Source organism: Cygnus olor, chromosome 15 (genome assembly GCF_009769625.2).
Source record: "Cygnus olor isolate bCygOlo1 chromosome 15, bCygOlo1.pri.v2, whole genome shotgun sequence".
NCBI classification, from domain to species: Eukaryota; Metazoa; Chordata; class Aves; order Anseriformes; family Anatidae; genus Cygnus; species Cygnus olor.
In genome coordinates this window covers 11,210,643-11,224,613 of record NC_049183.1, presented here as the reverse complement: position 1 = coordinate 11,224,613, position 13,971 = coordinate 11,210,643, and the positions used below count along the sequence as shown (strand labels likewise).

The window sequence follows — 13,971 nt, the reverse complement described above, 5'->3', positions numbered from 1 at the left end:
CAATAGCCTGCGGAGCTGATGCAGGAGGTAAATGGGAAGGGGAGGGAGGGGGAGAGTGATGCCCTTATTTTTACTTTATCATTTTGGGAGGTGATCAGATACTGCAGTCATAAATATTCTGCAAGAACTGGGTAAATAACAGAATCCATCGTCTGATGGCAGTTGCTCATTTGCAGTGTCTCACATCAGGGCGTTGTTTCTTTCCTGTGTTTTCAGAGAAAATTCCTCCAGGGGTAATGATGAAAAACGAGTCACAAATCAACACAACTCAGAATATATGAGAATCATAAAATATTGCAAAATAAAGCAAACAATACAAAAGCCCAGTGCTTTCATCATGTAGAGAAAGACCTCCAGAACACCAAGGAATTTTGGAACTATTTCAGAGAGTCAGAAATCCTGAAACTTGGCCATTTTTCCTCTCAAGGCTTTTCCTTCTCCCTTTCCTCTCTCCTCCCCAATGAATCACTCAGTAATAGAATACATTACCTGGAAACACAGCAGGAGTCTTGGCCTTAGTATAAGAGAGCAGATTATAATGAGTATCATGCTAAAGAAGAGGGAGTAGAGAGCATCAGCAGCCAAAAAAGATATGCAATTTGTGGGATCTGATGTAACTCAGACAAGATGTCAGTGACGGGGTGGAAATAAAACAATGTCAGTCACTGTGAATTAATTATTTTCCTATAAAAACAAATCAGTGGAGCAACGTACCACTCAGTTGAATCCAGTCATGAGGTTTGGCTGTCACACAGGGAACTGGTCATTTCATACTGCCTGAGGGCTTGTGTGCTAGTCTGGTAGAGTACTGAAAGTCTCACTGCAGGGCAAGAAGGCTGTCAGAGTTGAGCCGAAATTGCAATTTCCATTATAAGCCCCTTATACTGAGGAGCTTATAAACCCAGCCAGAAAATTTTGCTTTAGGCTGAAAGTGAGCTGACAGGGTCTCAGCACAAGAGCAAGTGTTTCCAGTGGGGAATACTCTTCGTTGCAATGAGAGCAAGGTTCGATTTAATGAATGAAGGGAGGTAAGACGGTAATTTTGCTCTAAGAGGGAAGAAAAAGCAAAACATTCAAATGTACACAATACCAACTCATATTACTTTTTGGAAGCACAGTTATGCATTGTATTAGTGGTAGACACCCATGCAATGCAAAAGAGCTGTTGCTCTGCCTTGCAGCAGGGTTTGGTTTAATGCACCGATTGGCAATGTCTGATAAAAAGTCCTTTTTGTGCCCAGGCCTGACCTTCCATCTCCACCTTAAAATACACTCTCTCAACCTTTATGTTGTCACCCCCAACTGCATAATATTCACAATGCAGCAGTTTCTGACCTGCAGAAAGCCTCCAGTGCCAGGGTGTTTTTGTTCCCAGCACACAGTTAATGTAAGGAACGTATCATCCAATTTAAAGCATCTGGGAGTCTGGCATCAAGCTGAGCTATAGAGCTGCTGCAGATGTATAGGCACCTCTGAGGCCTCCAAAATCAGAGAACAGGAGGTGCCTGGTTTTCTCCAGTGTCTGCAGAAGGATCTTATGTGACTTGGTGTTTAAATCTTAGATGGCAAAAGGTAGAGGCAAAGAATCCCACCACAAGCGTCTACAGAGAAAAAATTGTCATTACATCCCCTTGTCACTATCATACTTCGCATAGCTGTAGCAAAACAGCCTGTAGGTGATGTTGGAGACTGAAACACCTACAGCCCTTGGAGGTTTGTAATGATGCTCCAGCAGTTTTACAGACCATTTGGAAACAAATGTGTGTTCTTAATCACAAACTTTACTCCATGCTGACAGTGCTTTCCAATCAAACTAGACGTTTTAAACATCATTAAAAAGCAACCAGTAACTGGAAAAGAGGTAAAACAGTGACAGGAGCAGATCTTCGGTTGGGGTGTGAAGTTCCTACCTCAGTCTCTTGTAAGGTACCATGTTTTTCTCGCCTTGAAAAGACTTAGCCTGAAGAGGTGGGTTCAGAGAGTCAGGCAATCCTTTTGCTGAGAGTTTGGCTTGTGCATAGTGAGCACTTGGGCTTCTGGGGGTCTGCCAGATGTCACAACTCTAAAATGATTTACTTCATGCACAGATGTGATATTTTGCAGGGGAAAAGGAAAAAAAAATAATAAAAAAGAAGAAACAACAACAACAAAAACCTCTACACTGTAAGTGAAGGAACATCTGAGAGCCAAAGCTGATCATTTTGGCTAGGATGCTCAGAAGAGCTCAGAGGAGCGACATTACCAGATATCAGTGATTATAAATTGCTGTTGGAGCTGTAATTTCTTACAGAACAAGGAGCTGAACAAGTCCCGCACTGAAAATAAGACATTGAAGTTGCAGCTCCTTGACTGCCCCTAAGAGCTGCTCCTTGCCAGCTGCCTAGCAAATGAGCAATGCCCAGTTAAGCAGTGGGATGTCTTGTATGCAGGAAATGCTGTAACGGCAAGAAATAGGCAATTACTATGAAATAACCGAGTGTCCACGGGCTCATGCTGAGGGTTACCCTGCAGTAACCCCTGCATGTACCCTTTGCAGATTGCAGCCTCTGACTTCCTAAATTGCTGCTGTGGACAGACATGCGCTACACACCAAGCTCTCAGAGCCTGCAGTCAGCACACTGCCTCGTTCTTCCACCAAATGCTTCCTCTGAAATTTTAAGCAGAGGTAGATTGTTAGATCAAGGTGTGCTTCGCTCCTTTGCAGCATCCACAGAATTTACAACATTCTCAGGGTAAGACCACACAACTCACTCACACCTTGCTTGGATGAGTGGTCAAACACAAGTTCAAACGCTGGAGGTGAAAATCAGGGAACTCACTAATCCCTGTCCTGCTTGGACATGAAAGAAGAGCTTTCTATAGCCCATTAATTTGCATGCATAAGGGGATCCTCGTCTGCTTGTGCATAGCCTGGGAGTTAATACATATATGTAAGCTTTTACAACCTGCTGTTTGCTTTACTGAATGGTGCCATACAGCCCACTTATATCTGAACTCAGCAGAGCATGCATTTACCTGCTATGTGTGTTTTTACACAACTTTTGGAGTTCTATGTGAAATGTGCATCAGCATTTGCCATTAGTAATTTAAAAACTATACGGGAACTTTTTCAAAGGAGCAGAAACAAAACCAGCTTCTTTTACCTCCATATATATTTCATTCTACGATTTGGAAGCACTTATTTATGGATATGGTCCATCTATCTACATCTCCAATGGTGGGTCCTAAATGAAAATGCTAATGTTTTTAAATGGAGAATCAGTTACACTACCTTAGATGAGGACAGAAAGTAAATATTTTGGTGAACGGTGATTGACCTGAAGTACCATCAAAGGTTTCTTTCAGACAGATGTGCAAAATCCCTCCTTTTTTCTCCCTCTGAACATAGATATTTCAAGCTTATAAATGGGCAGAAATTTTCTGGAGAGCACCATATTGCAAATAAAGTTTAATCTATAACCGTCTGACTTTAAAGGCACAATCCAAGCTCTCTATTTTATCTTCTTGACAAAGCAAAACAACTCAATTTTAAACTTGCTCACATTGATTTTACATCAGGGAATTCCACCAATTTCTGGGAAATTATTGATCTAAGCAAGATCAAAATACATCCTTTTCTTTCTTTTCCTTCAGAATTCTTTTTCATCTATTGATTATGATTGCACAACATGGCTTATTGACTCTGAGCTAATAATGACCAAGTGCGTTGGGATAAACCAAACCAACTTAATGGGCCACAACACCAGAATTGATCCCTACAATGACCAAGAAATTAATTAAACTAATCATTCCCATCTAGGCATCTATCAGGAGGCCTCTAGTACTGCCATCCTCCTGCATTTAAGCCCACACAAGTTCCAACTGTTCAAAAATACAAAGGAGTCATCCATCTCTAACATCTATAAGTGGGGTCAGCACACAGCGACACTCAGTGTGACCCTAATGTCACCAGATCTCTGTGTAGTGCAGTTAGGATTGAGCCAACTGTATGCAATAGCAGCTTCTTGCCCTCATTTATTATTCTTTTCTTTTCTGAGGTCAGATGGTTCACATCTATGAAAGGATGTATTTCTTCTTGATCACTTAGAGCCAGTAATCATTTCTCACAGCGTTTACAAGTCTTCATGTTTTAAAAATATATTTACAGTGTTTGACTTCCTCGGTGACCAGCTCCAGATGTAGAAGAAAAGCTGCAGCCCAGTGAGGGTGTGGGCTGAGTACAGTTGTAGTTTGTTCTTCCCAGTCCAAAGGGAGAGGGCTCCAGACTAATTGTGTTATAATGGCGACAACCCCTGCCAAATGGCATGCGGGAGCTTGCAGTGCAAACCTGCACCTACAGAGTCCAAAATCAGATCTGAGGAGTGCCAAGGGCAGATGCAGCTCTGTTTTGATGGGAGGGGAAAGGCGTGTTGCAGCTCTTTGGCTGCTACCATACGAAATGACAGTGCGGTATGTGGTGGCACTAATGGGGAGCTCAGCGCCCTCCTCAGTGTCTTTGGATAAATACCCCCCCACACACACACATACTGGTTTTGATGAGGCTAAAAGGTCAGCTTTCTTCTCTGCTCTAACTTTGGTGCATTTAACTCCACCAGCTTGCCAAAATACTTGTGATTCACATAGGATACGGTAAGCTTCAGGCCAAGCCCCACTATTCTGCAAGAATTTGTTTTTCACAGAATTCTTCTTCCTTAACTGCACATGGGGCTTTTGCTTGTCTTTCTGGGGAAACCGCTGCAAAACAATGACTTGCTTCCACATACAGCAGCGTGGTGGGGCATGAGATTTGATCCTTAGAGAAGTTCCAGGTCAGGAGGCTTTGAAGTGGTGATACACTTGAGCACATGCATGGGAACCCTGAGGCTGAGGGAGCGAAATGCCTTCAGGGCAGATGGGGGATGCACACTTGTGAATAAATCTCCAGCGAGCGCATTAACGTGCCTGAAGTGCATGGTCCTCTCCCTACTCAATACCTACTCTGCCACCTCGTTTTTGCAGTTACTGGTAATACCCCTGCTATCAGGGAGATATTTTCCTCTGACAGACGGAACAATAGTTCTGAAGATAGCCAAGAAATCCAGTTCACGTGCCTTTGCCCCTCTCTGCAGGGTGAACCCAAGTGCAGTATTTGGGGATCCTTGGGATGCTGTCTTTAAAGTGTTTGTCTGATTTGAACTATCACTAATTCAAACTCACCATCTGTTATCTCTGCTCTGCATGCAGCAGATCTACTGAACTCAGCATTGTTTGGGAACCTCAGGGGACTGTGTTTCATTGCCAGGTGATGAAATCCCAGAAAATAAGAAAATTGAAACTAAAACAGGAAACCAGAATGGCATGTGGTGTGGTCACTCTGCAGGGGAAGAGTAAAGCCTGGCAACAGTTGTGTTTAGAAATGAAATCTGTTTCAGCTGCAAAGTTGATAGCAATCACGTGCACAAGGTTACATGAAAAGTCCTCATTCTTGTTAACTTTTCAGCTGCTCTGGTGTCTGTAGACTTCATGGGGGGATTGCAGGGAAGGGGTTAAGTCCTTCTCTTTAGCAGAAGAGAGGCCGCAGCTGCATGCCCTAAGCACTTGGGGTGGTGGGGTAAGGACAGCTGTCATGAATTATGGGATTCCCTTACACACTATAAAATGCCTTCTCTCGAGCAAGCCTGTTTGGCTGAAAATAGGGAGTGTGGAGGCTGGACTTAGTAAGGAAGGGGGAGAAGATCATGCTTACTTGCTACATCCCCCTTTTATTCCTGATGAGGATGGTTGGTGTTAGGTAAGGAAGCTGAGTCTTCTTTTGGAAGTTGCTCTTTTAGCAGTGCTCTAAGCCCAGTTGCCTTGTTGTTTCTGAACAACTACTTGGATGCTGATTTTAGGCAGCTCTGTTTGCTTCTTGTATCTGTGCCTCTTTTTATAAGAGACAAAAGTCAAATGGGGAGAAGACAGATGAGATTAAACCAGAGAAGGGAATGGGAGGAAAAGAAGCAAGCGTTAATGAAACAGAACAATAGATCTGAGGTAAGCTAAGCAATCTTAATGGAAAGCTTTATACAAGAGTGTCTCCAGACCTCATTTATTTTTTTTTAAAGTAAGTGATATTCTTGTTGATGGTTATATCTTAAAGAAAAGAGGTAGCTGCTTTAGAGTAGGACTTGACCCTGGTAATGTGGCCTTGCACTGACCTTTCTGTGCTTTATCTGCCCTGCAGGGAAGGAGGTTGGGATCCACCTGGGTGCTTGCATGTGCAAGCAGAAGCAGGTTTTTGGAAGCACTCTGGTATCATGGAGCTCCATAAGGTATGGCTACAGCTTTGGTGATAAGGGGCTGAGAGAAGGGCTTTGACTTCTCTGGGCAGTTGTGGTCTCTGCCTTGGAAATACTCTGTCCAGTATGAATGAAGAATAAGTAATCTTGTTTTTTTTGTCTCTTGGAAGGAACAAATGACTTTATGGGGCTCAGTAATTAACAATGGGCATGTATGTGTAAGAGAGAAATAGCGAGGTTCTTTGTGTGTGCAACAGTTCTATAGAAGGAAACAGATGCTGTGTCTGTTTAATCCTGCCCTGGGGTGGATGTACAAGGAATGGGCTGAGCCTTGTCTGTCTGGTGTGCTGTAGGCACAGGCCAGCTATGGATTAGCTTTGGCATGGAAATAGAAGAAAAACTAGGCTTTAGATGGACTTTTAAATCCTAGACCACCCTTGCCTACCACTGCCTTAAACAGGTCTGCCTCCTGTCTAATGCTAAAAAAGAAAGGTAACTTAGTGGTAGGAGAGTATTAAAACAGGCAGTCTATTGCAGAGGAAGCACAGAGGTGCTGCTTTGGATTGTGCTGGCATAAGTGGAATGATAGAAATAGTCTGCACTGTCCTGTTGGGTTGTGGAATTTGCTCAGACAAAGAATAATATGTTCCACCAACCTCAGTTCATGAAGGTCACTGAGGGCTGCTCATTAGGAAGCAAAGATAAAAATGCTGTTACATCCTCTAATTCAAGGGCACTAGATGAGACTGGAATTGATTGTTCAATAATGCTGAAGATAATAAAATTGAGATCGCATGGTGTCCGTCTGGGCCAGCCAGGACATGTAAGCCAATGTAGAGCCTGAGCTGTGCTTGCAGTGAAGAAAACTATTCTGTTCACTGAAACCTTTCTTCGGTAATTCCTGCTGTTCCCTGAATGTTGATCAGTTCTCAGATGACTATCACGAGGCAGGCACCTCTCATGTCCAAGGGGTGTATATAACTTCAGAAGGGAGGACAGCTGCTGGGAAAGTTTGGGGTGGGTAACCCTGGAGGAATTTAAAAAGCTTTTGCATGTTTCCATCTTCAAATATATTGTAATTCTCCTGCAATGAATAAAGACCTGTTTTAATTTTCTTGCTCATAAGCATGACTCACTTCTAAAAACAAAAGGAGGAATCTTATTTCTACTTCTAAATCTTAAGCTGCAATAATTGAAGCCAATTTGAGGACTAGTTTGCCTGGTTCTCACTCAAGGCTAATAGGCATTGGCCAATTAAATCCTCTTTTGCCTTGAAAATTCCAGTCAAAATACTTGAACTAAAAGAAAGGGTTTCTGCAGTTTCTCAACCCTATTAAAAAGAAGCTTGGGAAGCATTCAGTTTAATTTGGCACTAATGAATTTTAAACCAATTTCATATGAGCCATTTTCAACTTTAAACTCTCCTTTTTGGAAAAAGTGATCTATTTACAGTTGCTGCACTGAAACCCTCCCAAGATCAATTGATGTTCCATCTTTCTGTGTCTGGCAAAGACCTGTATGGTATTGTCCACGTGTTGTGACCATAAATCAACATATGAAAAGCTTGTTTTACTGCTCTTGCTGTTTATTGATGTTACTTTTCTTTGGTGGGTGGTGTGAGGAGGGTCATAACAAAATTATATCCTAAGAAATGGGCTTGACTGTAACAGGAAAGCAACCAAAGACCCAAGCCAAAACCAATAGATTGGGGCTTGTGACTTGTGGAAACCTGGCTTTGATTTAAATGCGATTCATACAGTGTTAGCACACACTGCCTTCTCTGCCAAGTACTTCTCTTCGCTGCCAGCTTTGCTATGCTGCTTACTGTATTGGTGTCACTGAACTGTGCTTAATTAGCTGGAACCCATATGTATATTCAAACTCTTGGTTGTACAATGATGTTACACAGAAAGCTGGCTTGAGTGGTTTACTCCTGATATATGCTTTTTTTAAAGTTGATGAAAGCTAAATCCAGGTCACTTATCTGGTAAACGCAAACATTACACTTGCAAGCTCTTGAGTTGCTGAATGGCTACTTCAAATGAATGTGAATGAGGTGATAACAAGAGTGGCACTTAGGTCCTATAAAGCAGAGTTCAGTGAAAACATCTCTCATCAGTTGTGTTCATACACAGCCAAATAATATTTCAGAAAGTGCTCAAGCATGTAATAGGGACCTGTTTCTTACAAGAGGAGGAACCTCATGTTTGGCTTGATGTGATGAAAAGGGCAATTCTTTGCCTGTTAAAGTGATTGAAAGATTTCCTGCCCCATCAGGATGGTTAGGCTGTCCCAGTTGGTCTGACTAGGTCAGAAATAGGAGTTTACAGAAAGTATGTGATATCCAACTGACATACATTTTTGGGATCTGTTGATCTGATTTCCACGGAAAAGATCAGAAGGGTCTCCTGGATCATCGTATTTAATCTTATGTAACTACAATTGGCTTTCTCCAGCACTTTTCTTTTAAGCTATGTTCAGCCAAGAAGGAACGTGGTTTTCTGGATTGAGCATGTAGAAGGAGAGCAGAGTGGAGGAAGATGAATCACTGTAGGATATAGTTTGTGTTCCCATGTGAAGGGTAAAGGCAACCAAACAAATAACAAATGTATATCCTATTTAAGGTGCACTTACTATTGCAAATCCTAGACTGGTGCCAGTGGTCCAGGGATGCCTCTGGTCTCTGGAGTGCCCTGTCCCAGGCTGCAGCATGGGGAAGGGCTTGAGGAGCACAGCTGGAGCTGCCTGGCTGCTTCTACTGCTCAGCTACCATCTGAGAGCCACTGTATGGACAGTGAGGAGTTAACAAAATGCAGCAAATAATGCTTTCCTTGTTTTTTTTTCCACTCCTCCTCCCATGTGCTTTTATTTTTGTCTTGAGCTAAGTAGAAGTGTTTTTTCTTTGCCTAAGCTTATGTTGTTTGATTTTTATACGATCCTCAGGTACCTAATGAAATTGCCACATGCTCAAGGGAAAACAGGTTTCATAACAGGATGATGGTGAAATGTTGCTAAAATCCTCCAGGATAGAGGAAGGATTAGAAGAAGAAAATGCAGAATAATGTAGACATTAGCTTAAAGACAACAAAGGGTTCCTAGTCCACTGACATACCAGAATCCAATGGAAGTATTCATAATTACTAATAACAAAAGGCTGGTCTATTATAACAACTCCATTCAAACCAAAACACATGTAAAGCTTGTATGGTGGTGAGTGTATTTTGATGATAGGTCTGGTTTAAACCTAATCTGCTGAAATACAGACAGGATAGGAACAATGCTTTCTCTGGGGATCAACAACTTTGTCCCTGAACAGACTGCCTTGTATAAACACCCATAATTGAGTTAAAATTCATGCAGACAGCTTGGATTAAAAAGAAACAAATATCAAGCAAATAAACAAAAGTCATGAGCAACAGGGGTTGGTAGAGCCATTGTGGGGGGGAATAATACCCTTTGAAGCATATGCCAGTGTATGCTAAATCAAGAAAATTAATATTAAACAGTACAGGTTACAGCGATTAATGTATGTTCCACCTTTCTGAAAAAAAAAGTAGTTGAAAAGCCTTCTTTAACAGTGGACATCTTGTTTACTGTTTTCTTATTTTTACTTTTTTAAAAACCACAGACTTAGATACCACCACTTTAGCCTTTGCTTCCCCAAACTCCGTACACAAGTTAAAAATGCCTTTTGCTTAGTATGCAATGCTTTCAGCTTGCCCTAATTTAGTCAGCTGGGTTATAAAGGTGATTTATCCAGAAGACTTAGCTATAATCGTGTGTATATTTTAACTGAGTGAAGATAGAAATGAAATTACTCAAGTAACTATTTCCTTCCAATGTCTCTTGGCTCACCACAATAAGTGAGCCTTGTATCTTGGAGCTGATGCAATGGCCTGAAAAATTCCTGGACTCTGCTTTACCTGGTGGCATAGGGGTAAAATTCTTCCCTATTAAGGAGACTGTTCTCAGCCTCCCAGAATAAATCTTTTACCCTATGGTGCCTTTATGAGGCTCTTTCTTCTTTCTTTGCATTCTTTCACTAAAATAGATGATGGGTAGACTTTGGAGAGGTTCCCAACATTTCTGATGAATGTTGGTCAATTGAATATTCCTCTAAACTCCTGTGCTACTGCTTCTGCCATGTACCAGATTTATTTTTCTCTTGTTAAAGGCTTTGGGAAAGGGTGTGTTTGAGGCATCATTTGGGCTTGATAGACCTGACTTCAGCCTTCTGTTTTTAGGGTAGGTTTTGAGATTATGGGCACCCTGTTTAGGTAGTCTCTGCTTCATGACATCAGCTTTAATGTGGATGTTTGAATTGCTCTTCTGTCTTTAGATGCAGGTATGTGAAGGAAATCTGTAGGAAGCTTTGCAAGTTGGAAGAGGAAAGTGGAAAAAGATAACCATGGATCTGAAATCAAAGAAATGGACAGGGATGTCAGGATGATGAACCTGGGGAGGGCAGACTTAAGACCTCTTGAGCCATGAAAGCTGTTTTCTTTGAACAAAATAGGGAAAGAAATCAAGCTCTTTATATTTGCAGATAAATGAGATTATATGAAATGTGAACTTGATTGGTACTTGGTTTCAGTAACAGAAAAGAAAAATAACCTATGAAGTCTGGAATTTTGACTAATTACAACACTTATGATAATGCACTTGAAAGGAAGAAAGCTTAATCATTTAAGCAACTTTCTATTTAACGTACTTTCTTTTGAAATTTGTGATCAGCGGGTTTTTGTGGATTTTCCTACCTGGGACCATTGCAGTGATCGCAGCCTTGCAGAAAGATGACTGCCCCTGAACAAACAGCCTTTCAAGCAGTGACTTTGCCAACTTCTACTTCTTGACCTTATCTCCAGCCTCTATTAGTGACCTTTGCATGGAACCCTTCTCTGAATCAAACCATGATTTAAATCATGTATGAGCGCCCTCTGAAATAAGACTGAACAGAAAATTCAGCTAACTTTGAATTCAAAAAACATTCTCTAGGGGCTTGGTATTTAGCTCATATTTCAGTTTCAGCTGCTTACTTGTGTTGGAAAAGTTATTTTTGGTTGCTTTCTGTGGTTCATTATAATTCTGAAAATGACTAATTTGATGTGACATTTACTAATGTAGTATGATCAGACATAATTTGATCTTATTAACTTAGATCGTACCATATTAGCAAACATCGGATTCTATTTGAGAAATTTACACATGCTGCAAATGTGGATACACCTTGAAATCATACTGTATTAGTATAATTTGTCAGCTTAATGTTGTAGTTGGTAAAGAATGTCAGAGTATACTGTAATTTATAGCTACCTACATAGAAATGACTGTAAAGATTCAGAATGGCTGTGCTGTTGTCATTGTTTTCTCTTAAAAAGCAAAAACCTCCTCAGAGATACAAGATACAACAGCAGTTCAGATGTTTGATGTCTTTGTTTGGAAATACTTTTGCTGCTCTGTGCTCTGGTGTCTGAAATCTAAGTTAGCTAAGTGGAATAGAGTTCATTTTCCCCCCCCAAGTGTGATCATGACCAATGTGGCCTGAGAGGTCCACATGAACTAGAAAGCTACAGAAAATGAAGTGGTGCTGCTGTATCAGCTTTAAATCATCACATTGACGTGTATGATACTGCTTTTTGTTTCCTTGCTAGGCAAGGAAAGGCCTTCCTGAAAGACCAAAAGCTTCAATGCTGTATAGAGAACTCCAATATTCACTTCCTGTTGGCAGTCCGGGATGCCTAACAAAGAGAAAACTATTTCCCAGCTGCAGTGATAAGAACTGAAAGGAATAGTTAATCACTATAAAATCCAGTTCTGAATGCCATTATAGTGTCATCTCTTGCTCTAGAGTAAACTGGGACATGCTTTGTGCACACTAAGATGTCAGGCTGAGCCCTGCTGAGTTGATAGGGAATTGCTTATACGTACCTTGCTATGAGGGTTGCAGGATGAGGGCTGAAGCTCGAGTCTGACTTCAGACTGCATGGCATGAATGATGTGTGGCATTTTTACTAGTCTGCTAAAATACCCAGGGGCTATAGAAAAAGCTTCCATTTTCTCAATTATCAAAACCTATTTGATTTAGATGCATTACCCCTTTGATATCAATTTTACAAAAAAAAATTAGAGAAATTAAGTTTCTAATCTTATCAAGGTTGCTTATAAACAGTAAGAATTTTACAGAATGAAAAATTGAGCAGAGCACCTACAAAAAATTGAGCTCTCTTTATTGACCACCATTTTGAAATAATAAATAATATTGTTTAAAACAGACAATTGTGATTCAAAACTGATAGTGATACATCTTTCCCAACAGATTGTTTTGTTTCTTTCATGCTCCATTTGGAAAATAGTCAAAAGCAATTTCAGGCTCTAAATTCCTTTTGTTTCCACCAGATTGTTCCAAACAAAGAACAAATACAGCCAGTTGTCAGTCTGAGTTTGGTACTGATGCTTTACATCTCTGAAGACGACACTGCCTCCTGCACTGTTCTTCAGATATTTTAGAAGTGTGATGATGGAAGTTTATTTCAATAGATGGAAATGTTTTTTTGTCAGGTGACTGCTGTGTTCCCAAGTATGCCCCAAAATAACAGACACTGAATCTAAATTCACTTCACCATAGTGATGCAGGTGTGTTAAGAGCTGTTGGTACAGAATATCTTTATTTTATCACAAATCACTAACATGGAGTAATTTGGGCATTTTTTCACTTGATGAATTCTACAGATGAACCGAAATAGGCAAAAACTTGCCTCTTTGATTTACACCAGTTCTCTAAATCTTCATTTCAGTAGAACCTTGGCTTGTTCTTCTGGCTTTACCTTCTACATAGTTATCTAGTGACCATTTTTAAAGGAACTGTATTTTCATGGCACTTCAGATGTGGGTATGTATTTTAGGTGGACTGGCTATTTCAATTTAAATCAAAGCGGACCATTTTGCTTCAGATTAGGTGCTGTGTTGAAGTTTAGCTTTGTCTGCTTCTTGTAATGTTTAAGATAACAGTTCTGGTACACACAAGCTTGGATAAATATTGTCAGCTACAGTGTAGGTAATGGTGGCTAATAGAAGCAGAAATTCAGGATGAATGTTACTGGGCTTTTGTTCTAGATGTTTTTCTCTATTGTGATGGATTATAACTTCATGTGTATACGTATGTCTGGACATACATATTTTTACATGAATAAATCTGCACTGTAAACTGTGAAGGAAAGCAAATTATGAACATAAAGCAAAGGCTATTCTTTAAATAACGCAAGTGCCCTGTGAGCTTTATCATGGGACTAATAGCTCATCCAATACCAGTTCAATGGAGGGAGAATATTTATACAGGATTTTGTTTTTAGTATTCCATCAACCTTTATAGCTGTGACCTGCTGTTAAATTAAAAAGTGTTTATTGGAATGGAATTAGGCTTTTAGATTAGATGTGGACTACCAATTAGACTTTGCCTAGCCTAACTTCTAAAGATGCTTTAAATGCTGCTAGTGACCATTTAAGTACTGCTTTAAATCTGACCTGTAGCTGGTACATGACAATAAGCAAGCAGGTTTGGGTTTTGGTAATGAATTATATGTATTGAATGGGTAGCCATGTGGAACAGCTCTGAATTATTAAATCCCCATTTTGTACTGGGATTCTTTATCATGTGCTGCACAGAAGTGTTTTCAACTGAAATTAAATCTCAAAAATGAAAGATGATGGTCCATAA

General features: G+C 40.5%; 1 protein-coding gene across 5 annotated transcripts in view; it reads left to right on the top strand.

Moving 5' to 3' along the window:
* The first annotated feature begins 5,680 nt into the window (after positions 1-5,680).
* The window catches only part of LOC121078775, a 104,479-nt gene continuing 96,188 nt past the window's right edge, over positions 5,681-13,971 (top strand). For 4 of the 5 annotated variants that reach the window (XR_005824738.1, XR_005824737.1, XR_005824739.1 and 1 more), the window contains exons 1-2: positions 5,688-5,770; positions 6,203-6,290. Coding sequence is in view for 1 of the 5 variants with exons in the window: in XM_040575304.1 (XP_040431238.1) it covers positions 5,718-5,770; positions 6,203-6,290 (141 nt within the window). In the remaining 4 variants the exon portion in view is untranslated. Of the gene's footprint in view, positions 5,771-5,912; positions 6,013-6,202; positions 6,291-13,971 lie in introns of all 5 variants that reach the window. The other variant, XR_005824736.1, reaches the window with a different exon arrangement.